The sequence below is a fragment of the Triticum urartu genome, chromosome 1 (assembly GCF_003073215.2).
Source record: "Triticum urartu cultivar G1812 chromosome 1, Tu2.1, whole genome shotgun sequence".
Taxonomy (NCBI): Eukaryota; Viridiplantae; Streptophyta; class Magnoliopsida; order Poales; family Poaceae; genus Triticum; species Triticum urartu.
In genome coordinates this window covers 8512541-8539151 of record NC_053022.1, presented here as the reverse complement: position 1 = coordinate 8539151, position 26611 = coordinate 8512541, and the positions used below count along the sequence as shown (strand labels likewise).

The window sequence follows — 26611 nt, the reverse complement described above, 5'->3', positions numbered from 1 at the left end:
CCTGATCAGCTGGCAGTCACACAAGCAACGGGTGGTGGCCCTGTCCACCTGTGAGGTGGAGTACATCGCCGCCGCAACGGCGGCTTGCCAGGGCGTCTGGCTCGCTCGGCTGCTTGGTGACATCAAGAAAGAAGAGGCCAACCAGGTCATGCTGAAGATCAACAACAAGGCAGCTATCTCCCTTAGCAAGAATCCCGTCTTCCATGATCGCAGGAAGCACATTGATACAAGGTTTCATTTCCTGCGCGAGTGCGTTGAAGATGGGCGTGTTGAGGTTGAGTTCATCGGCACCAGAGGACAGCTCGCCGACATCCTGACAAAGGCGCTCGGGCGCGCCAAGTTTCGGGAGCTCCGAGAAGAAATTGGTGTGGTTCAAATCCAGTAGTGGTTCAGGGTTTAGGGAGGCAATGTCAGTTAAACCCTGAACCGATCGTAGCTGAGCCGGTTTCCCCGGTTCATTAGTTTGCTTTGCATGTAATAAGGTGCATGGTCGCGGTCTGCGCGTGCCATGCGCGACTAGGAGTAGGAAGTGGCCGCGGTGAGCATGCCCTCTTTGTGAACGTGGGATGGCACGTTCGAACGAGCGGGGTGGTGGCATGCGAATCGTCGGGCCTGTTGGGTTCTTACAGAATAAGAGGAAGCAAAAAAACGAGAAAAGCAGCAAGTTGTGCGCTGCGCAAATCATCGTCTCCTCAACTGAGTTCACCGAGAGAGAACACGAGAGCGAGTGAGTGCGAGAGCTGCCTGACAGGTACCTCCCGCACAATGCCCGGCTGCAGCTCCTGTCATGGGGAATCAGGCCATTGGCGAGGTGTGGCCCACCGACGTGCGGGCATCCCTAGGGCAGACGAGCCCAAGAAGCGCATCGCTGATCTGAAGATTGAGCCATACTGTAATTAAGTAAGTGCATCATCGCTTATCTGATCTATTCTGGTGGCTTCCCTTCGCGTGTGGTGAAAAAGAGCCATGGATGAATAGCACGCCAATCTAATCAATGTACTGAAACACTAAGGCAAGTGTATATATATCGATACTCTGGGTAGTTATATTACAGTTCATTCGTATAAAATGCATATAATCAAAATAGAGTAGTCATTAACCAGCATGATATAGTTTACAAACACAATTACCCTGTTTCCGGAGGTACATATCGCATTACTCAAAGATCAAAGTACAATTTTTTTATGAATAAATATGCTGGAAGGTAATTAAAACCCAGATTGATGGATCAATCCAACCTGAGTAGAGGAAGACACGCAAGTAGAGGCCCCGAGGAAGATCCATGAGTTGTCACGCGGCACGCCATAAATTTATAGAGAACTTCAAGAACAACTATGCATGTTTCTTCTCCACATATGGCCTGTTGATGTGTCCCTCTACGAATTTTTTCCATCCTTTCACTGTATCATCAGTAGCATAACGGTGGAGTATCAGCTCACTGAGGTTTGACAGATGTGTTATGCCCGAGACTCCACGAAGTACTGGACAAAGCAGCTCAAGAGAACCCAGAAGGTTCATAGCTCCTTCGTCGATCAGTATAGGCGGGAGCTTTGACGACTGAAAGCACAGCCAGACGAGGCTTTCGAATCCACCAGCTTTCACATGGAAGACGTGATTCCATAATCCATCAACATCCTCTGCGAGCTTGAGATATTGCAGGCAATGCAAGTGCTGCAGCTCTGACAATTCCTCGCTCTTGCGACCAGTTGAGAAGAGGTGCAGCTTCTTGAGATTACTCACCTGTTTTAACTCGGCAGGCTTAGGCAGGCTTCCCAATCCTTGACGAAGTTTGATGGCACTTATAGTGCCGCCGGTCTTGAGAAAATCCAAAAAGGCATTTGGGACACCATTGAAATCAACAGACACAGAGTCGAGATCCATAGAAGGATCCGAATCGATAGAACGCTTCTTAAGAGTGGATTCCAGACCAGTGTGAACCAGATTCCTATCACCAGGGATTGGTTCTGGTATAGAAGTGGCAGGAACTGTGCTGCTCGGAGCTTCCTTGTACCACACCTTTACCTTCTTCAGCTTTGTGGCGTGTTGTACTACATCTACAACAATCTCTAAACATGGTGTCTTGTGGACAGATATTCCACCAAGAGTGTGCAGTTGACTTCTCTTTTCTGAAAAAAACTTGGCAACCTTGTCTCTGTTTTTGTTGTCCACGTTGGTTAGCTCAAACTTACCAAACAGGTAGGCAATCCGTGGGAGCATGATGACTTCCACAGGCAATTTTTCCACCACTGTGCCCCGAGTGTCCAGCGTCTCTAAACATTGGAGCTCCTTCACATTTTCGGGAAGCTCCTTGGTATCTGAATTTCTGAGGCTGAGAAACCTGAGAAGCAGCAACCCACATATGTTACCAAGAACCTCCTTTGTAAGCCCAGTGCAACCTTCGAGGTCCAAGATTCTCACCAGCTTGCATTCCTCAAAATCCAGAATTCTACTATTGAATATTGCCAAGGACCTGAGAACAGACAAATCCATTCCCTCTGGACGTGTGGTGCCTCGTACAAGGGAGCTGGACTGAACAGTGAGCCGGCGGACTTTGCCGGTTCTGCTATGCAGAGCCTTGTCCTCGTGAATCAGACTCGTGAAGTTTCTGGACACTGCTATCTTGATGGTAAACTCGAGCATTATACTATGCACTCGGCACCTCTTGGCAACGTTGGTATAGTTGCGAATGGGAACGGGCTCAATCATACTATGGTCCATCAATTTCCTCAAACACTCGCGGACATCTCCAACAATCAACTGTTGATCTTTGGCTACATCGTCATCTCTAGGAAGCAATCCTTCAGCTATTAATCTTCTGACTAGGGAATTGGTGGTTGTCTGATGACCATGGGATAATATGCTTACATAAAGTAAGCATTCCTTCTCACCATGTTTGAGGTTCTCGTAGGGTTCAACAAGCGCCCTTCTCATTTCCGCAAATGCTGAGAAATCCTCAGAGGAGGTCTCACGACATGCCAGGCAGTCACGAAGTTCTTGGCTCACTTGCTTAAAATCTTTAATTGTCGGATCTGGTCCTTTCTGACGCAAATATTTAGCTGTACTGATCAGCGCCATTGGTAGGCCATCACACTTTTTGGTGATGATATCAACATCATTGTCGCGCAAGTCAAATTCATCTTCGGCTGAGTAGGCATCATCTTGCCAGAACTTTGCCCGGAATAGTCTTCTTGAATTTTCTTCGTCCAGACCTTTCATTGTGTACATATAACTGCCAGGTCTGCCACAGCTTCGCGCCCTGGCGACGGATGGAACGATTGTGCTCAAAATTATTCTGCTGTCCATGACATTTCCGCGGAATGCATTACTTATGTCCTTCCATGGTGTCACTCGCTCCACGTCATCAACAAAGACCAGGTACCTAACAATATTGAGAATGAGTATATCCTTTTATGAGAGCATGTACAAAGATATATATGTGTACTTGTGCAGTATAGCCTACTGATATAGTATTCAAAATGTATCTGTATTATGTTTTATTTACGCAAAAAAGTGGCCGTGTCTTGTCCAGAAATAGTTTCTAAAATCTTTTGCACAACTGCCGTTTACTTAGTCCTGCTATTCATACTTCTTTGGTGTAATTAATTTCAAAGTATTTTTTATTGATTTCTTCTCAAGATGGCAACGGGGACGAAACCCACCGGGTTTTGCTTGCCTAGACCCATCCACGTCCCCGTCAACGTGCGCGGGGTTAAATTTTTGCTCGTCCCCTAAACCCGTCGGGTTTTCTAACCCACGGGAAACCCGTCCCCACAAGCAGTCAATGAAACAACAACATTTAAAAGAAAAACAGGGGCATATTACAGTAGCAGGCGACGACTGGGGGACTTACGTTTAGGTTTAGGTGTTGTGTTGTGCGGGAGAGAGAGGCCTGAGCGAGGGGTTGGTTTGTACTCCAGGGTCTCGACATTGTGGGGCTCGGCCTCTCGGACTCTGTGGCTTTGAAACACCTGAGTCGACATGGATCAGTGCATGCAAAAAAACGTACTTTGACGGGTGTTTTGGGTTTGGGGTTCGGATAGTACTCAAACGGGTTTAAACCCGTGAGATATGCCGAGTTTTATAATGTACCCACGAGCAGCCCCCCGGGGATAGAAAGTCGCACATCCCCGTCCCCTAATAGGGCAAAAACCCGGGGGGGGGGGGGGCGCGGTTTTCGGGGCCTCATTGCCATCTTGAGTTTCTTCTAGATGGGTGAATAGTTTGGACCCTAAAGAACCTATCACAAATTTAGAAGCCAATTTGATCTAGATGTTTTCTGAACAAGGAATGTGAGATTTTGAACCTTTTGGCACAAGTATGACCTTGAACTGACAAAGTTACAGCAAGATATTTAATGTCACACCGAGCTACCTAAAAAGTGCACATGGACCACCTAATTTCGTGTCTGAATGATTGTACTTAGGTTTTTCATTCTTTATCATGGACCACCTAACGACGGGTGAATTGATCTAAATTTCTAATTAAACTTCAAATTGAAAGTGGCATTTTCCCTTTAGATTCATTAGCGGATAACAAAGGAAGGAGGAAAAGATGCAGATTCAATCCCCAGAGGCCTTGTTTAGATTAAATGTTGATTAGGTGCCTCAAAAAAAATGTATTCTAACATTTAGCTTGAATAATCTACTTCTGAGGCAACAGGTCCGTAGAAGTAACTATTTAGCAATATCCCTATCTTTTGAATTACGTGAGCTCCCCAACATGATTCCATCCTCCTTTTGACGATCATATGAGATGCCAACATTGATTATGGTAACTCTATCTTTGATTGTTTCATTATGCTTGATTGATATAATTTTGTTATTATGTTTGAACGATTCAAGGATATATGTGGATATTCAGTTTGGAGCCGAGTTCAGATGCTCATGATATCGGTACCTGTGAGTCATCTTCGAGATTCGAAGGACATGATGTATTACTTTGTGTAAGTCGTATTTCCTCAAAACTGAATTTGGCTCACATCGCCATCCTCTAATCAATGTTACAAATAGCAAGAGCATGTGAGCTCGGGAGCCCAAAACGCTCCCCTCGAATATATGTATATAGTGTATCCTTATTGTCAAGGTTAACCTTGGGCATGCTATGTTGTGTTAACACAAAGAGACGTGTGCATCAGATGAAGTGCATCGAGGGATGCGAATTGCCAAATTGAAAGGACATCTTAGCCCCTAATTTCGTTTTGGTGTTAATGGTGAGTGATTAGTGGGACTACTGTCTTAGCTAGTGTTCAAAGATGATTAGTCCCAAAGCATTGAAAAAAAAGGATGGAGACCTCACAAGCGAAAATCGATATGTGTCGGTGTGTAAATTTCCATCTTTTTTGTTTATTTGAGTCGTCTGAACGTTGCATCATTAAGAGGGTGAAATAAAGTTCAAGGTGGTGTATCATTGATACATATACATCCCATGATATGCATATGGCCTTGATATATTTTTCACCGAGTAAAGGTAACTACTCCAAAGCCTCATTACAACTGTTTCAATGAAGGTCGGGTAGCCTCGGATAGTGATACCTCTTGGATTGGCCTGGAAGTATATGGCATGAGTTACAGATCCTAGGGAAATCCCTTGCTATTTGGTCCAGATTTGAGCCCAAAGGAAGTTGGATTTAAATGGGGGACATTGATGCCCTCTCATGGATCTAGAGGCTGAGGACAAGGAGGGGGAGGTTGTCCAGGCCACGAGGAAGGACAATGTCCCCGAGGAGATTGAGGACAATGACACTGACGACGATATTGTTGGGGCTTTGTCTTATCCTTTGCACATCCCTTGATCTTACAGTGGCAGGCGGCTGATACATGGAGTGATCAAATGCCACACCCTTGGGATGAGTACAAGAGGTATGGCGGTTGTAAAGCTGTAATGATGCATTTAGTTGATAATCTATGAAATATGTTTACTAATCCCTACAAACTCACTAATTAGGGGGGGGGGCGTCACTGTTGTGGTATACACCATCGACGTTGGACTAGTGATGGGTGCCATCCAGAGTTACTGGTGGTATGACCTGCAGTAGTGAGTGACGGATTTTGATTGAATGTTGTGTCTTCTGGACATAACGGAATGTTGATGTGAATACTTGTGAATGCTGATGTCAGTTCTGTTCTGCTAGTTGCAGGAGATATGGCCACAAAAAGCAGGGGAGTGGCGATTTGGTGCTCCAGCACACATGGTCCCAATATCTGGAATGTACATGAGGGCATTGGGACATGTTCCTGGCTGTTTTGGTGGCAGGTACTGTTTGGTAGAAAGTCGATTTAATATGTGGATATGTATGTTGCAGTGGGGTACGATGCTCCCAACAGTGCACTCGTAGTTTAGCGGGTGGTTTCCGTGGATGCGTCACTAGCACGGTGGCATTTGAATTGTGGAAAGAAATACACGGTGCAATCCGCATCTTGAGGGGAGTGTATGGTCCAGATTCCATGTGCAGGTGAGCTCAAGAACCAAATGGAATATCCGACCAGTTGTAGTTATTTTCAACAAATTCCAAGTGAAATTTGTGAAATAAAAGTTGCTTTGGCTCTCTCCAGGGCTGTCATGCATCAATCGTGTAAGAGCATCTACAACGGTCGACGCTAATTTAGGCGCTTACAGAGGGGAAGTGTATTTCAGAAGTTTAAAAACAATCTAAGCGCTCTCTTTCATTGTAGGTTCCGACAAGAGGTGCTAAATATGGATCAGAAACAAGGCCAAGCGCTATCTTGCTTGTGCGTGAAATAAAAGGCAACCGCTCGAAGCATTATTTAGTGATGCGGCCATGCCATGAATTGATGGACACAGTACCTTTGAGGTATTAATCATGAATAAAAATCCATCGAGGTGGTCCTCCCTAAAAGTTGCGCATCAGGAAGTTATAGATACAACATGGTTGTGGGTAGTGGCCGCAAAAGCACCTACCATTATGCAACTGAATGTCATTGTCGGTCGATCAAACTGCCTTACATGGCCTTTTGTGTCCACCTCGGAAAGACTATGTATTAATGAGAAAATTTTCTTTCAATTATGAATTCAAGGGTATAAATTTTATCACACATAACCTATATTTGACTGATTTAATTTATGATCAAACTTTAATTTTACAATCATGTGCATCTTATTCATTGGAATGGAGAGAATATCTATTATGATCCTCTTTCTAGTATGTGGCCTGGTTGGGGCTTCCGGCTTTAGATGTTAGACATTTGTGCGATGTTTGTTTGGTACTAGACTCAAATTATCGGCACCCCTTCATCAAGTCGATATGAGTAGCGACATATGTTGCTAAGATGATGTACTACTATTAAGGTCTTTGTGAATAATTAATAAAATGGCTGCCTCCATCTCCCAGATGCAGAGGCATGGGGTCATCCTCCTTTTTGAATAAAAAAGGTCTGAATCACTACAACAATATTTTGCAAGAGGTAAAAACTACACAAATCTAAATATGATTTTCAAGATATGATCGTGTGTCCTAGCACATGGTATTTTTTTCGTGAACAAATTCAGTTTCTTCGATCTATAACCCTCTAGTTGTAGCCATGTGAGAGATTTTACCTACTTATAATATTAGCACATTATTTGCTCTTTAGTTTTGAATCCTGTGTGATAGATTTTACCTTGTTTTATTATTTTTCCTGAACTAGACGCATATGAGAGAGAGAGAGAGAGAGAGAGAGAGAGACCTTTTGTCTTTTCGGAAATGTTGCACAGCTTTGGAGGTACTCCAGGGGGCTGGTGATAGACGAACCACTCGGAGAATCATGTTTAAAAAACGTTGCAAAGCTTGGGAGATTCTTCCAATTAGTGATGTAGGAATAACTTCTTCGAGGATCTTGTTTAGAATACCCGCAGGGATGTGGTCGGAGGCCACAACCCATGCCTTGTAATGGAAATCCTTGGTGACAGCATCATCTTCATAGAGTGTCCTTGCGAGGGCAGTCTTCCCTGAGCCGCTACATCCGATGATGGAGATGACGCTTAGTCTCCCTCGATTGGGCTCAACGTGTGGCGAGAGAAGCTCCTTAATCTCCATTTTGGGTGCTTGGATGCCCACGAGATCCACCTCTTGAGCATAAGAAATTGGAGCTCTAGTCGATGACGGTGGACTGGCCAACGTTGAAGTTCCCCCGGTCGGTCGTGGCATCGGTTCAAAGCTTTTTGGCAGCTCTTCTATCAGACTCTTGATGCGATCCTTGAAATCGCCAATGAGCTGAATAAGTTGAGGACAAGAGTCTAACCCCACCGCAGCGAGGAAGAAGGAGCGACATGGTCCGGGAACCCAGAGAGCTTGTATGAAGTCATCGATATCAAAAGCCAGCTCCTGCAGCTGCAATTGCATTCCTGGTGCCAGTTGCAGCTGCTTTCTCTTGAAGCGCCCTTCAACATCGATGAGTATCTGGAGATTATTCTTCATGGAAATGAGGCCAACGGCAAGCGAGTCTCTGCGCTCGATGTTTTCCTCTATAAGGTCAGCCAGCGTCTTCATGCACCCCATCACGCTCTTGATCAGGCTGATGACCTCCATTGTTCTCCACTCCGCACATCTCCCTCTCACACCCTATGAGGAAATGACTTCCATCAAGCGTACAGGATGTACACTCAGTAATAGAGGAACGATAGACTGCATATATAAGGAGCATGAGAGTATTATGCCAATCACAATTCTAGCCGGTTGCAAGAGTTCTACATAGATTCTTTTATATGCATTTGTAATTCCTACATAATTTAGTTATCAATAAGTATTTGTAATGAAAATTTACCTTTTTTTTTGCTGCTTTCTCAAAACTTCCTTCCAAAGCAAGGTTGATGGCTGATGTAAACTACATTAAAAATGATCATGCCTAGAGAGAGAGAGAGAGAGAGAGACATAAAGCAAACTGTGTGCGCCAGCACGGAATCTAGTCCTTATACGTGATTCTTTGATAAATCATGCACCATCCCGCAAAATTCTTTGTAGAATTTTCATCCAGGAAAGGTATGTACCTGCACTTAAATGTATCATGCATTCAGGGCCATCTTAGAAATGGTTCCCATAGAACGTTATATTGCTTCAACTCGATGGATATCCCTTGCTAAGTCCACAGCTGCACTTCGTTAAGTAAACATTTTCTAATTAGCGCCCACTAAATACAACTCCCACATGTGGACACACCATCACCCACGCTACGTGTGAAGAATAATCCCATAGGTAGGTTCGTCACCACATGCGAATCACTATGGATATGCTTATATGAACTTGAAGTCTTCATTATAGATACAGCCACACATCCGAGACCGAGAGACAGAGAGAAATAGAGAGGCCAGTAGAGAGAGATTGAGATCTAGATCATGGAGGGTCTACCTTTGGTGTGCTATTCGACAGGGACAATAAATTCCCTTTTGGCCAAGCTCACAAAACTGAAGAATCATTCCAATCCAACAGAAGAGTTTTCCGACCTGACAGAAAACTTCAAGAAAGCTGTGCGGAGCCTTAAGGAGGATTTCTGCGACAAGCTCGGCGTACCCACAGTGTGTATGAAGCAAGTCAGGGAGCTGGTCTTCGAAATCGAAGACTGGATTGATCAGAAGCTGGAGACCGACATGTTGGATCCATCGGACACAAAAGAAATCCAATATTTCATGACCGAGATCAGGGAAGCGCATGAGCGCTTCACATGGTATGGCGATCTTTTCAAGGAGGTGCTCACCGAGCCCGGTCTTGATGTTGTTGCACCCAGCAAAATTACCATCAACCCTCGACTGCCCATCGAGGAGAAATCTTGCCGTGGTATTCTCGATGGCCCAAGACACAAGATCGTCAAACACCTAACAGAAGATAAGGAGGAGATGAGAAAGGTGGTGTCTATTGTCGGAATGGAAGGCCTTGGTAAGACTACTCTTGCCAAGGAGATCTATTCGGAGCTTCAACTTCATCGGCAGTTCGAGTGCCAAGCTTTCGTCTCTGCTGGCAGAAGACCTGCCATGAGGGAGATACTAAATGATATACTCTGTCAAGTAAAGCCTTGGAGTGCTAAATTACGTAGCTACGAGAAAGCTAAGGATGTGGAAGAAATTATCACTGAGCTCCAAGAATACTTCGGCACTAAGAGGTACTAGCAATTACTCCTACATTGTTATATGGTATACCATTGTAACTTCATTCATGGTTCTCCAAATAATGAGATGGTAAAAAACAGATATTCGAAAACAAAATTATTAGGTTCATTATTTCATATTCCCGCCATCCGGAAATACTTGTCGAAGAAATGAATGTATCTAGACGTATTTTAGTTGTAGATACATTCATTTTTATCCGTTTGTGTGACAAATAAATTGGGTCGGAGGGAGTATTAATTTAGCATTCCAATGCCTGATTTTGTCCACCTGAAGTTCATCATAGCCCATACTTTCTCTAAATATGCAGTGGCAGGCCTTGAGGTGAATATCAGTTTACAAAGAAATAGATTGCATAATGTCAAATTTCCGGTTAGGCATTTGCTAGACGTGATATGCAGTACTGTCTTCGTTGGCAAATTTGGCTACTGAACAACATTTTATTATTTTTAGTTAATTATATTTTTTCTCCCTTCTTTTGTTGTGAGTTCGCATGTGTGGTGAGGTGACGTGTCTGCTTATTGAGAAAAATAATATTATTGAAGATCAACTATTTAGGTATACTAGAGATCATACCCACGCGTTGTTGTGGGAATTGATTGCCATTTCAGTGAGATTTGGTTGTATGAAGAAACATTAACATTTTAGATCAATAATATAAGAATTAAAAACAAAATACATATATATATATATATATTATTTTATTTTGTTATTGTTTTTTGACAAAGAGTGGATATAAACATAATGATTACACATACGGCCTCTACATAGTTAGCATGCACACAACCAACACCAACGCGTGCACACAAAAACCCAACGGCAAATAGCAAAGTCATATAAGACCAAAGCTATGCTTAAGCGAGGAAAAAGAAGAAACCCCGAAGCGATCCGATCTGCGATCAGCAAACTACAACAAAGACCATATTTGCACCAACCATCTCATGACACCACAAGGACAACGAGTTTCTTCAACAGCAACACCTCCAGGAGGGGAGTGGCACTCGATCACCACCGTCACCGGGTACAACCACCAAGGCCAGAGTCTAGGTTTTCACCCTAAAGAACCAATCCGAGCATGTCCGAGCAACGCCTTCAACCAGATAATGATGCAAAAGCATTACCATTGCCAGGTCTAGCCAACTTGGATCAGACCTAGATTTTTACCCTGGAACTCGAGACCGGGTACTTGAGAAGTACCATCATCGGAGTCAATTGTGCGTTATCGCCACCACTTTTCCACAATCCTAAGCAGGGGCGGGCCCAGGAATTCAAGACTGTGTATTCAAAATTTCAATTTTTTTGGAAGCCTATAGCCTTCCTCTTGACGCGTATAATCGATTGTAGCAGTATATTGTACTAGTTCTAAAATATATACAAGATATCACATAATATATTATATTCATGAAAATTGATCATAACTTTGGTATTGTTCAACATATCTAAGTAAAAAAAATTAAACATATCATGAGGAAATCTAAGATCTGTAGAGGATAGAAATAGAAATGATAAGAAACCTCATTACACGATAACTTTGCGATCCTTGATGCTTTTAAAATGAGTGGTGATGTCCTGATCCTCATCCGTGTTCTTCCTCTTCATGTTTTACACCTGAAAAGTAAAATTGTTCAAGTTTCAGAGTACTAATCGTTATACATAATGATCCTTGTAACAAATTCAAAATTTGTAAAAGTTCTCACATTACAAACTCAAATGAAAAATAGCAAATTTTCATGTCAAACATTCATAATTGACCACAAACAAGTCTCTAATTTCACTGTAATTAAATAAAAGACAAGTGGTCGGACTAACTTATAGGAGCTCAAACCCTACCCCTCTCTATACTTCAGCAATGCAGCGGCCTGCTGGACAGCGAGAACAAAAGTGTGTCGGTACTCTGCACTTATAGATGAAATTCAGTTTGAATCAGCATGAGGGGAGAGATCCTACTTTCAGAAGTCGAAGGATTGGTACTTCTAATTAGCAATTATACCTTCAATAGATCAATCTGTGGTTCTGGCAGTTGAATTGATTCAGCCTGCTGCCCGCTGTCGGCTTGAAGGACCAGAAGTTCAGAAGGGAAGAAAGGCAGGAAGCGAGGGATGGATTCATCGCGGTGGTGCGCTGTGCCGACGCGCGATCTTCGATCAGGTGAGGCGACGGCAACAGCTCTGGCCAGCCGGCGGCAGAGTGGCGGCTCGTGTGGGAACGAAACGGTCGATGCGTGGGTCAGGGGAAGAGAGGCAAGTGCCCATTCATCATTTTTTTTAGAACAGGTGCCCATTCCATTCATACATGCCTCTGATCGATCGATGGAGGTTTTTTTGGGGCGATGATGGACGTGTGCGTACATGCGATGCTACTGGACCAACCGACCAAGTCGTGGACTCGTGGTGTCGAGGGAAATAGATGTTGGGCTACTGGGCCAACTGGCTAGTAGTGGGCTTGTGGTGGACGTGTTCCCATTTCATTTTTCCTTATATACAGAACAATATATATAGTATATATACCTAGTATTTTTCCCAAAATAATGGGTATTCAGTTGAATACCCTTGACTTGAGCTGGGCCCGCCCCTGATCCTAAGAGTTGTATGTACCGGGCTAGAAACCCCACCGCTGCCACTGCACGATCATGTCCTCTGCATCAAGCCGTCATTTATAGATTGCATCTCACTACTGAAGGCAACCACTAGATTTGAAGAGGGTAACCCTCATAAAGAACTTTCAACGGTCACTGCAGTCCGCAAGGAGGTTGCTGCCACTGGCCGAAGTGGTCACCATGGATAGACGCTGACAGCAAAGCACCTCACCCCAACTGCAATATTACCGGAGAGAGCCCTACCAAGACCAGTCGGCCCAGGGCCGACATGACCAGATCTGGAGCACGAAGGGCAGATCTGTCCGCTGGTCAAAAACTAGAGCACCGTAGCCCGCCTGGCTGCACCACCCACAGCCCCGACCAATCTCCACTAAAGCAGTCAACACCAAGCGCCATCCACTGGAGCAGCCGACCATGATCAGGGGACTAGGCCATCAAATCTGCGACCTGAAGCGCCAAATAAGCGCCCATACACGACGCCTCAGACTGCCGCGGCCTTTTCGGCATTCCCTGGTGCTGCACTGCCATGCCGTTGCTCGCAACCAAGTAAAGGAGCATAAGATTGCCAAACTTTGCTGTATTTGAGAGCGAACACCTATGGTTGCAGGCGCGGCCCCTCCATGGACCGAGACGCGCCGGCCAAATCTGCTCGCTTCCGCTCGCCACGCCATCCACGCATTGAATTTTTGGTTGCCAGAGCACGATGAGCTCACAGATGGCTCCAAGTGACAGGTTCCTTCCCAGGTGCCGCATCCACACCAATCATCATTCAGCGCCTGGGCGATAGAGAGCCCATTTATCATGCAGTGGCTGAAGAACTCCGGGTATGCCATGTCGAAGCTCCAAGAGTTCCTCCATGGGTCATGCCAGAATGATGCCCGGTTCCCGTCCCCCAGGTGGATGGTGTGGACGCGCTAAAGAATGCCCTGACCTTGTTGTCAACCTATAGTGGAAGGCCAGCCAGAGCCATCGTGCACACAACGTCGAGCTCTGAGCCCCAAGGATGGTGATGATGCCCAGGCCCCGACCTCCTTCGCCCTACACACCGCCTTTTAGTTGACAAGGCACTTGCCTCCTGAAGCCGCCACTTTGCTTTCCAAGGGAAATCCCCCGTGCTCCTTATTTATGCTCTTGGCGAGCCACACCGGCATACCAATGGAGATCAGCTGAAAATTTGCTACTACGTTGATTGTAAGTAACTATCATTAGTCATTACAGAACCAGTATATCTGTCTTTTTGGCCTCTTTATGTTCGATTTCATTCATTTTATGTATTTTCAAACGTCAATTACTTTGAATTGATGTGGTAGTTGATAATAATTACTTTACTTTGAATTATATTTTTTAGGTACTTCATCATAGTCGATGGCATATGGAGTATGCGGGCTTGGAAAGTTATCAATTGTGCTTTGCCAAATAACCTTGGAAGTAGGGTCTTGATTACAACTTGCATCATGGATGTAGGGAAATCTTGTTCAATATATCGTAACGATCTTATCTACGAGATGGAGGCACTTAGCAAGAAGAATTCTGAAATCTTATTTCTTAGAAGCATAGGTCGTCGAGGAGAAAGAGTGTCAGATTTTGAAGAAGTTTGTGGTAACATGTTGTTGGATATGTGTGATGGCATGCCATTGGCCATAATTGTTGCAGCCAACTTATTAGCCAGGAAATCTGAAGAAATAACAGAGCTGAAGATGCTTGGGAAATCTATTATATCATCAATGAAGCAATATCCCCCCACTAAAGGAATGACAAAGATACTGCACATGAGTTTTGCTGATCTATCTCTTCCTTTGAGGTCTTGTTTTCTGTATCTTGGTCTTATTCCACAAGATTATACCATAAAAAAAGATCGTTTAATACGGTTATGGGGAGCTGAAGGATTTATCCCAAGAACAAATAGAGAATGCTTGTGGGCAACAGGGGAGAGGTTCTTCAATGAGCTTATAAGTAGAAGACTGATTCAACCGGTGTTTGACTACACTGATGACCAAGCATTTGGATGTACCATTCATGGTGTGATTTTTGATTTCATCAGATCCATGTCCAGAGAAGAGAACTTTGCTACAAGGGCTGCAGAATTATGTTTTGGTCCATTTCCGTGTGACACCATTCGGCGGTTATCGCTCGACAGTAGTAATGAAGACGAAGTTGTCACCTTCTCTGCAAGGACCCCGCACTTATCAAGGATGCGATCACTCATATTTTTCGAAGATGTTAATGATGAAGAGGAGATGCATGTTCCACTGTCCATAAGAGCTTCTGTGGATATTCTTTGGGGCTTCAAACTTCTGCAGGTGCTAGATCTAGAAGATAGAAAGGGGTTAGAAGATCACCATCTGGCAGGCATTGGAGAATTGGTCCTACTGAGATACCTGGGACTGGCAGGGACTGGTATCAGGGGGTTACCAGAGGAGATCGGAGAACTGGAGCAGCTAGAGACCCTAGATTTGAGGCGGAACTGGTACTTTGGGACGACTTTACCTGCATCTATATTTAAATTGCAAAAGTTGAAGCATCTGCTGCTTTTCCTGCTTGATGTAGACGTCAAGAGAATTAGGGTGATGCATGAATTAGAAGAAGCAAACAGTTTTGCCGACGGAAGCAACTCACTTCGTATGATGGCACAACTGCTGAGGGAGTCTGAATGCCTAAGGATACTAGATGTAAGGTTGGGTGCATCACCAGTAACCAGTCTCATGTATTTTTTTCGTGAGGTTGTGAAGTCCAAGCTCCACTCCCTATCTCTTAATTGTGAGAATTTTGATGATAAAGAAGTTTCCCTACTGGTGGATTCATGGGCTGAAGTCACAGCTCCACCAGAAAATACATTTGATCCCCCAAGAGTTGAGCTCGTACTACTTGATCTTCCTCTCGGGCGAGTTCCACCTAATATGGGATCACTCTCCAGCCTTACCCACTTGCACATTCAACTCGAGCAAGCAAAAGCAGAAGATTTCCATGTCCTCGGGCCTTGATTAATCTAGTCCTACTCAACTTGGTTGCAAACAGTTGTTTCCTAGAAGGAAGCAGGTTCATCATCAAGAAGGGTACCTTTCTGCATCTGAAGGTGTTTTCTTTACTAATCCGGGATAGCTGGATGGGCCTGGAGTTCAAAGAAGGATCCGCCCGGGATCGATTTGAATATCTGGATGTTGGCACCGAGCACCTCACATGCACAATAATCCATGTGATGATCAATTGCACAGATGCTACTTATTTGCAGGTGGGTGCCGCCGAAGCTGCCATCAGAGCCAAAATATCTGAACCCACGTTAGTATTGAGCAGAATCAATGAAACAGGTATGAAGGACGAAGGGCAACTTTCAATACAACAGGATGAGGGCCACTCACTAGACTGGCACAAAGATGATGACGACGAGATGTTTAAGGCATGGGAGAAGATAGGAAAAAGTAGCTTACAATCAATACGGAGAAAACGTGTGTTGCCTAGTGTTTTTCTCTAAGCAGATTGTTATTTCTCGGATACTCTGTTTAGTAGATGGTAAACGAGTAGGCCCCCAAAAAAACACATGGCAACACGACGGCCATGGCTTAGTTCACCATTAGCCGATAACAGCCCAAAAAACACACGGCTTCCAATAAACACTCAGTATATTCTACTACCAAAAACACCGGGCTTACACGAGTCTCGACGAAGCCCCTGGAATTTGAGCATGCAATCCAAGTTGATCGCTACCGATGAATGGTAGGACTAGCTTTGGAAGATATCCACAAACTGTGAAGATGATGAGATGTGTAAGTGGTACATTTTCCCGAGCAAAGTGAATATCAAGCTCTATATGCTTAGGGCATTTCTAACCAATCCCGCAAAAGTTAACGGAGTATCCGGCAGAGTAAAGTTAGTGGAGTAAATTTTTACTCCACTAATAGTGGCGGCACCTAGTCGATCCCCTGTAGTTAGTGGAGTAAAAATAAAATTGTGTAAATTTTGTGTCCTAGCCGCACGAGCTTCAAACACTACACAATACATACACTAGTAGAAAACAGACATTTAGTCCCGGTTCCAGAGGGCTTTTAGTCCTAGTTCTGCAACCGGGACAAAACAATTGGGACTAAAGGCCCCCACTTTTAGTCCCGGTTGGGTTACCAACCGGGACTAAAGGGGCTCCACGTGGAGTGGGGGATGGAGGACCTTTAGTCCCGGGACTAAAGGAAGGTGGAGCCTTTAGTCCCGGTTGGTAACACCAACTGGGACTAAATACTTTTTTCGAAAAAAATATATGTTTCTTTTAATTTTTTTATTTTGTTCCGATTTTTAAATCTTTGAATTATTTGAGAATTTAATCTCTAATCACCCCTCCTCACCGCTCCAGCGTGGTCTAACCTTTAGTCTCGGTTGGAGACACCAACCGAGACTAAAGGGCATCGCACCCTTTACTCCTGGTTGGTGTCTACAACCGGGACTAAAGGACCCATTTGAACCGGGACTGATGCCTGCCGAGCCCCGACCGGCGCCCTAGCTGCTCGAACCGGGACTAATGCTCACATTAGTCCCGGTTCGTAATGCAACCGGGACTGATGTGTAGATCGATCTTGGACCAAAGCCATGTTTTCTACTAGTGATATTTTAAAAACATTCAAATGAAAACATGCATAGCATAACCGTCATAACATAAAGTTTCATCATCGCATTTTTCAAATTAAAACATGTGAAGTTCACTCAAAAGACATCACTTCAAACACAATGTTTAATCCAAAATCACCATAGCATGCATATGTTGTGGATCAAGCCAACCAATGGCATGCACCACCACCCCCTCGGCCACCGCCACTCAAATGATGTCGTCGGTGAATAAATCAACTCCACCATCCTCTCAGCCACCATGACCAGCGCTGTCCTCTTGACCATCACCAACATCAACACCGCCATCCTCCCGGCCACCAACATACACATCATCACCACCACCACACCCTCGGCCACCACCATCAACACCACCACCTTGGCCACCACCAACATTCCGAAGAGAGCCTTCCAAGATCTTTCCATGAGTGAGCTCCCAATACTTCTTGTGGTTTCATCCATTGTGATTGGATTTTCATGAACATTATAGCACGTTCTCCGGCCTTCTTTGCATCATGAATCCTCTCCGCCTCAAGTGCAAGCCTACGCTCCTCCGCCTTCAACTTTCTCTCTTTGTCCGTCGACTTGGTCTTCCATTTCTCATCCTCCAATGGCTTGCGCTCATTACACCTCACCATCTTCTCTTCTTTGCATTCGTCTGCCAACATCTTCTTGGTCTTGATCATTGCCACAAGTTCTTCTTTGTAAGTGCCACCGAATTCATTTCCTTTTTTTCTTTTGCAATCTTGTTTCCTTCCGGTCTATTGTTGGCCTCTTCGTCAATCTCGTCATCCTCCTCAACGGAAATGCTCAACCTTGATCTCTTTGGAGTTGTCTCTGCGATTCTTTGGATCCACTTCTCGTTTTTGTATAGCTCTCTTGTAGCAATGATGCAACATGAAGGGCTTGTGACTGAACTTGGTGTTTCAATGCTTGAATAGTTCTCCGATGTAGGGGCCATACTCCACCACTTGCACAGCGCTCGGTGGTGCATGATTCACTTGGTTGATGCAACCGGACCATCGGTTGCATTGGTCATGAATGGTGCTCCAACGATACCAAGGAGAACCTTGAGTACGACTTGATCGCAGATCCACGGAGTTGTTATAGGGGTCGGTAATTCTCTCCTAAAACATGGTCTTGGTTTGATCCGTTCCATCGTTGTATCCGTGGAGATCGCACAGCAAGCATCGCAAGGAGAAATATCCTCCTTCTAGTTGTAGTTTTGGGTGCGGCACCTTGACACCTTCGTGCTAGCATCGGTCACCTCCACAACCTCCTCTTCCTCGGCCACCACCTCTTTGGCCTCCTCTTCCCCGATCACCTCTTGCTCCATGTCTTGGGTGGCCTCTGAATGATCAAAAAATGAGTCATAGTTGAGCTCATCAAGTACAATGGTGGCCAATGACTACAAGGGGGCGAGGAACTTGATTGTGTTCATTTTCGCACTACAATAAACAAAGCAAACACGACCAACAATCACTATCGGATACCAACAACATGTGAGGTTTTTTGTTTTTACCTGGTAGGCATTTCATCGAGCACTCGGCGATCGTGATCCTTGTTGCCGGCTGCGGCAGTCGCCCACGCCGGAGTAGTTGCACGAGGAGCCGGTCTAGGACAAGGCGCCACTTTGGACTTCTTCATCTTCTTCTTGGTGGGCGCATGGGCAAGCGCCGACGCCCCCGTCGTCCGCTTTCTAGCTTGTTTGGTGCCGGCTGGTGCAGCGGGAGGGCGGCAGGCCATTGCTAGAGAGGCAGTGGCCACCCAGAGGCCATTGGGGCGGTTGGAGGAGAGCTTGGACATGGTGTTTTTTTTCATCCCCAAACTCTTCTTCAGCGCGTACGGCGGTGCATGGGTGATTTTCGGTGGTGGTGTCTGGCGGGTGAGGGAAGGGTCCAGGCTATCCATTTCGGCTGGCCGGATGGTCATCGGTGGCGACGGTGGGGCGTAGCATCTCCGGCAGCGGGATACATGGTGGCGCACGGTGGGAGAAAGAGAGAGGCATCAGTTTTACTAGGCCACCGCAAGAGTGAGTAAATTTAGAAAGATATGGGAGCATATTGGGAGTTGGAGTAAAAAAATTACTCCACTAAGCCGGATAGGGGATCGACTAGTTGTGCAATAAGGGAGTATAACCAAAATTTTACTCCCTTATGGCCTTTTAGGGGATCGGTTAGAAAATCCCTTAGTCAGGTGATGCTAAACTAGCTTGGATAATTGATGCGTCTCCAACGTATCTATAATTTTTGATTGCTCCATGATATATTATCTACTGTTTTGGGCAATATTGGGCTTTATTATCCACTTTCCTGTTTTATGCCTATTTCAGTGTTTCGAGAAAAAGGAATATCAAACGGAGTCAAAACGGAACGAAATCAACTGGAAAAGTTATTTTTGGAAGGAAACCTACCGGATAGACTTGGACCCTACGTCAGAAGATGAAGGAGGTGCTCACGAGGGTAGGGGCGTGCCCACCCCCCTAGGGCGCACCCCCCTGCCTCGTGGCCCCCCCTTCGGTCCACCGACGTACCCCTTGTACCCATATATACCTACGTATCGTAAAACTTCCAGGGAACACAATAGATCGGGAGTTCCGCCGCCAGAAGCCTCCGTAGCCACCGAAAACCAATCTAGACCCGTTCCGGCACCCTGCCGGAGGGGGCAATCCCTCTCCGATGGCCATCTTCATCATCCCAATGCTCTCCCTCGGGGCTGAGGGTATGTACCAGTAGCTATGTGTTTGATCTCTCTCTCTCTCTCTCGTGTTCTTGATTTGGCACGATCTTGATGTATCGCGAGCTTTTCTATTATAGTTGGATCTTATGTTTCTCCTCCACCTCTTCTCTCTTGTAATGAATTGAGTTTCCCCTTTGAAGTAATCTTATCAGATTGAGTCTTTAAAGATTTGAGAACACTTGATGTATGTCTTGCCGTGCGTATCTGTGGTGACAATGGGATATCACATGATTCACTTGATGTATGTTTTGGTGATCAACTTGCGGGTTCCGCCCATGAACCTATGCATAGGGGTTGGCACACGTTTTCGTCGTGATTCTCCGGTAGAACTTTGGGGCACTCTTTAAGGTCCTTTGTGTTGGTTGAATAGATGGATCTGAGATTGTGTGATGCATATCGTATAATCATACCCATGGATACTTGAGGTGACATTGGAGTATCTAGGTGACATTAGGGTTTTGATTGATTTGTGTCTTAAGGTGTTATTCTAGTACGAACTCTATATTTGAGCTGGATATGGGGGGTGCCGGTCATCCTAGGCGTTTGAGAGCCATTTGAGGGTCTGTCTGGGTCAAAAAATCGTGACCGAGCAGTCACCGGGCGGCCCGTCTGGACGAATGAGGCGAGTTTGAAAGGTCCGGTTGTAGATGCTCTCACAACTCTAGCCGTCTGCGATAACCATGGAATGTTAGCAACCTACATCCAGCACCGTAAAATGTATCCTACACATTCTAGCTTCATTTCTCACGAATAGTTTTGTTTCAACTGAAAGTTAAGTTGTTTATTTGAGTCAATTATTTCTTCTAAGATTTTGTCGAAACATCATGGTATTACAAATTGCCTACAGAAGTTCTAGCCCACCTCACCACCAAGCTCGACTTCCGCAACCCTCGCCACCAAGTTGCGTTGCTGTACGTACCAATACCCTATTTTTCCCCTATCTAGGTAGTTCCCACCTAGAATTATTTGCCAACTTGTTTGTCAGTATGTCTTTCCAATTGAATCTAGCAAATGCGTTAATTCATTCACCACGTCCACTAGAAAGAAATCTTATGAACTCCTGGTGATTTGAGCTTTGACATGTTCTTAGATTAAGAAAAGGGGTTGTTGCTTCTGATTTAACTCAGATCCCAATGTCCATTATTTACTGAAGCTTGATGGCTCAGACCCCACTCTGCTACTAGTAAGTGTGCACGTGCAACGCATGTCTATTTGAACTAATAAGTGTGCATGTGCGACACGCGTCTATTTGGATTAACACATCATACTAAACTTAATACAAGACAATTTATTCTTAAATTTGAACTTTCTGTATAAAATACACAATCTCTTATTTCCAACTCGTACAAATAACTTGCAATATCGTTTCTCCTTAGTCAACATGTCTCCTGTATTAAAAGACCATTCGGTGTTCCTAATGTATAAAACTCAAAATTATTTAGAAGATTCATCACGATTCTTCATATGCACACATTTATGAAAGTATAATCACACATGAAAATGTCACTTAGGACAAGCTAAGGAACCATTTCAGTGCCAACAAACTTCAGTCAAGAATTATTATTACAATTGAGAGTCAAACATAATAGTGGGAAGAGACCTCTATGTTTGTTGAAAAGAGGAAGCCATTGTCAGATAGAGAAGTGTAGAGATGTCTTGACTGCATAGAATTAGCTGTGAAACAAGACAAAAAAAATGCTAGTTGGACCATCCGATTCTACTATTGCACACAAGTGTCGTAATGTCTGCAGACAGGAAAAGTGACTTACTTTATTATGAAAATAGAACATGTAAACCAAATAAAATTATAGTGATAAATTACATAATCATACTTGTTATTCACTGGACAAAAGCATTAATACGACAACTTGGAACAGTTACTTGAGTACTACACATTTCTTTAAGGGCTCAACATTCTAAAATTTTGACAATATAACAAATATCCTCTCAGTTTGTAGTAATAATGATATGACGATAAATAATTGGGAAATGGTCTTCAACATGCTTAGGCTACCACTTTGTAATAATAACAGTGGCAAAAAAAAGGCCAACAAATGCCGGTTTAGAAAGAAAAAACTACAGACATGCTTCCAATTTTAGCAACTCTGGTGGATAAAACATACCTTACCTCTCAAGTCAGGAAATAGTCAAATGAAAAAACGTATTTCTTATAAGTAGTAGAGATGAAGTCATAAGGATCATGATTCAAGATATTCGGAGAAACATGGTTGGTATCTCTGTATGATGCGAACTCGTCACCTCTACCAAAGTGGTCATACATAGTATGTAATGTAGAGTGCAATATTGAAATAAAATAAATGATATGAGAATTTATCATGACCACAAAATATCCTACATTCGTCATCATCATAATCAACATGCATTTTTTGCTTTTTGTCCAAGTTTTCTATTGGGAAACCATGTTAACTCAACTGTAGATAAGGACGGTATGAAAATGCTCATGTAAAATTACAATTGCCATGTATTTGCTGGACAAACAAATACACTTATGCAAACTTCAGGCTTTTTTAGGAAAACTTATAAGAACTTCAGTTTTCTTTTCACTAAAACTTATGCAAACTTCTGGGTCTTGATTCAGCGAATTTGTCTGTGAGTTCACTGTGTAGTCGTGAGTTGGCCATGTAATGACCGGTAGTTAGTACTTAAAAAAACAGGGATGTCTGTTGCAGGTACGCGAAAATCAGTGAAAAATAAAGAAAGAAAGAAGGCATTGGTTGTCTGAAACCCAACTGTGTGTGCTCCCGCGCGCCTCTGTTTCTCATTGCCTCATCTCTAGTTCATGTACTTCTAGATGTGTCACCACCGGCGAGGTAGCGATGACAGTAAAAAAACAACACTCTGTACTTACCTGATTAGTCCGTGCGTGCGACGCGTTCGCGTGAAGGCACTAGTAGAAAATAGGGCTTTGGTCCAGGCCGGGTCAGCCCATTAGTCCTGGTTCAGTCTAGAACCGGGACCAATGTGGGCATTGGTCCCGGTTCGTGAGCCCAGGGGGCCGGCCGGGCCACGTGGGCCATTGGTCCCGGTTCATCTGGACCTTTTGGTCCCGGTTGGTGGGATGAGCCGGGACCAATAGGCCTCGCTCCTGGCCCACCACCATTGGTCCCGGTTGGTGGCTTGAACCGGGACCAAAGGCTCCCCTTTAGTCCCGGCTCATGTCATCAACCGGGACCAATGAGGTGCCTATATATACCCCCTTGCGCAAGAGTAGAGCACAGTGCTCTGTTTTTTCTGGCCGAGGGGGAGAGGGCTTTGTGGTGCTCTAGCTCACCTCCTATGCACATGAGGTGTTCGATGGAATGCCCGAGCCACACTACTTAAGCTTTCTCCTCTCGAAGCTCGACCTCCAAGCTCCATTTTCCTCGAGATTTGTCTAGATTTAGCGGTCCGTCACGCCCCGTCCCCGTCTTCACCGCCGTCGATCACCCGCGCCGATCTCATCACCGACACCACCGTGGTGAGCCTCTTGTTCTTATCTTCTTTCTGAAAGGAAAAATATTCTTACTTGTATGTTTAGATAGATACTTGTATCATTTTCTTACATTTATTATTCCATCTTATATAGTGTGATGGTTTTGGTATCCGCCCCCGTCGGCCCTCGTCCTGTCTATGATTCGAATGTGGTATGTATATTATCTTTATAACTATTGGTTCATTTATTGTTTATGAAAATTATGCCGACCAACATGACCTAGATTTTATTTATCTAGGATGTATGTGAATCGGAAATGCCAACCGACCCTATTGTCGAGAGGTTAAATTTAGTTGAAGAAGAAAACAATTTGTTGAAGGAAAAAATAAAAAAAATTGAGGAGGAGAAGATGATATTGGAGTTGCATGTTGCGGATGTCGTCGATGATCACAAGATCAAGATGGATGCAATGCGCTTGAAGATTAGAAAGATTAGAAAATATGCCATTCATACCGAGGCTTGGTGTCATTATGACGTTGGATCAATTGTTACCTTGGCTGCGATTATGATCGCATTTGTTTTTGCATTGAAATGTTTTACATAGTTTCAATGTATGGTTTAATTAATTAGATGCTCTGGAGAGCTATATGTTGTTAGATGAGAACTATGTATGCACTTTGGTTTTAATGTGATGATGAACTTCTATTAATTTGGACACTTAATTATATATAATGCACGCAGATGAACCGGCAATGGATGTACGGTGACAGACACACCCGCGAGTACATTAAGGGCGTGCATGAGTTTCTCGATGCGGCTGAGGCAAACAAGCAGAATGGTTTTATGTGTTGTCCATGCACTGAATGTGGGAATACGAGGTCTTACTCTAACCGGAAAATCCTTCACTCCCACCTGCTTTACAAGGGTTTCATGCCACACTATAATGTTTGGACGAGGCACGGAGAAATAGGGGTTATGATGGAAGACGGCGAAGAAGAAGACTACGATGACAACTATGTGCCCCCTGAATACGGTGATGCTGCAACTGGGGGAGCTGGTGAAGATCAAGAGGAACCAGACGATGTGCCCAATGATGCTGCAACGGGTGAAGCTGCTGAAGATCAAGAGGAACCAGACGATGTGCCCGATGATGATGATCTCCGCCGGGTCATTGTCGATGCAAGGACGCAATGCATTAGTCAAAAGGAGAAGCTGAAGTTCGATCGCATGTTAGAGGATCACAAAAAAGGGTTATACCCCAATTGCGAAGATGGCAACACAAAGCTCGGTACCGTACTAGAATTGCTGCAGTGGAAGGCAGAGAATGCTGTGGCTGACAAAGGATTGGAGAAGCTACTGAAAATATTGAAGAAGAAGCTTCCAAAGGATAACGAATTGCCCGACAGTACATACGCAACAAAGAAGGTCATATGCCCTCTAGGATTGGAGGTGGAGAAGATACATGCATGCCCTAATGACTGCATCCTCTACCGCGGTGCATACAAGGATCTGAACGCATGTCCGGTATGCGGTGCATTGCGGTATAAGATCAGACGAGATGACCTTGGTGATGTTGACGGCGAGCCCCCAGGAAGAGGGTTCCTGCGAAGGTGATGTGGTATGCTCCTATAATAGCACGGTTGAAACGTCTGTTCAAAAACGTAGAGCATGCCAAGTTGATGCGATGGCACAGTGAGAACCGAAAGAAAGATGGGAAGTTGAGAGCACCCGCTGACGGGTCGCAGTGGAGAAAAATCGAGAGAAAGTACTGGGATGAGTTTGCAAAGGACCCAAGGAATGTATGGTTTGCTTTAAGCGCGGATGGCATTAATCCTTTCGGGGAGCAGAGCAGCAATCACAACACCTGGCCCGTGACTCTATGTATGTATAACCTTCCTCCTTGGATGTGTATGAAGCGGAAGTTCATTATGATGCCAGTTCTCATCCAAGGCCCTAAGCAACCCGGCAACGAAATTGATGTGTACCTAAGGCCATTAGTTGAAGAACTTTTACAGCTGTGGAATGAAAACGGTGTATGTACGTGGGATGAGCATAGACAAGAGGAATTTAACCTTAAGGCGTTGCTATTCGTGACCATCAACGATTGGCCCGCTCTCAGTAACCTTTCAGGATAGACAAACAAAGGATACCACGCATGCACGCACTGTTTAGATGACACTGAAAGTATATAACTGGACAAATGCAGGAAGAATGTGTACCTGGGCCATCGTCGATTTCTTCCGACCAACCATCAATGTCGAAAGAAAGGCAAGCATTTCAAAGGCGAGGCAAATCACCGGAAGAAGCCCGCCATGCGCACCGGTGATCACGTGCTTGCTATGGTCAATGATTTACACTACGTAATCTTTGGAAAGGGTCCCGGTGGACTAGCTGTTCCGAATGACGCTGAGGGACACGCACCCATGTGGAAGAAGAAATCTATATTTTGGGACCTACCCTACTAGAAAGACCTAGAGGTCCGCTCCTCAATCGACGTGATGCACGTGACGAAGAACCTTTGCGTGAACCTGCTAGGCTTCTTGGGCGTGTATGGGAAGACAAAAGATACACCTGAGGCACGGGAGAACCTGCAACGTTTGCACGAAAAAGACGGCATGCCTCCGAAGCAGTATAAAGGTCCTGCCAGCTACGCTCTTACGAAAGAAGAGAAATAAATCTTCTTTGAATGCCTTCTCAGTATGAAGGTCACGACTGGCTTCTCGTCGAATATAAAGGGAATAATAAATATGCCAGAGAAAAAGTTTCAAAACCTAAAGTCTCATGACTGCCACGTGATTATGACGCAACTGCTTCCGGTTGCATTGAGGGGGCTTCTATCGGAAAACGTCCGATTAGCCATTGTGAAGCTATGTGCATTCCTCAATGCAATCTCTCAGAAGGTGATCGATCCAGAAATCGTACCAAGGCTAAGGAGTGATGTGGCACAATGTCTTGTCAGTTTCGAGCTGGTGTTCCCACCATCCTTCTTCAATATCATGACGCACGTCCTAGTTCATCTAGTCGACGAGATTGTCATCCTGGGGCCCGTATTTCTACACAATATGTTCCCCTTTGAGAGGTTCATGGGAGTCCTAAAGAAATATGTCCGTAATCGCGCTAGGCCAGAAGGAAGCATCTCCATGGGCCATCAAACAGAGGATGTT

General features: G+C 44.6%; 2 protein-coding genes and 1 pseudogene across 2 annotated transcripts; 1 reads left to right on the top strand and 2 right to left on the bottom strand.

Moving 5' to 3' along the window:
- Positions 1 to 1084: 1084 nt before the first annotated feature.
- LOC125532481 (disease resistance protein RGA4-like) lies at positions 1085 to 8636 on the bottom strand. Its single transcript, XM_048696560.1, has 2 exons — positions 7683 to 8636; positions 1085 to 3379 (listed from the first exon to the last, which is right to left on the bottom strand). Exons 1-2 carry the CDS (start codon positions 8522 to 8524, stop codon positions 1333 to 1335), a joined length of 2889 nt encoding a protein of 962 aa, XP_048552517.1. The 5' UTR covers positions 8525 to 8636; the 3' UTR covers positions 1085 to 1332.
- A 691-nt stretch (positions 8637 to 9327) lies between these two features.
- On the top strand, positions 9328 to 15790 carry LOC125532504 (disease resistance protein Pik-2-like). The gene is made up of 3 exons (XM_048696548.1): positions 9328 to 10088; positions 12127 to 12240; positions 14037 to 15790. Exons 1-3 carry the CDS (start codon positions 9328 to 9330, stop codon positions 15667 to 15669), a joined length of 2508 nt encoding a protein of 835 aa, XP_048552505.1. The 3' UTR covers positions 15670 to 15790.
- Positions 15791 to 17402: 1612 nt separating this feature from the next.
- LOC125532503 lies at positions 17403 to 18611 on the bottom strand (annotated as a pseudogene).
- Positions 18612 to 26611: the final 8000 nt, after the last annotated feature.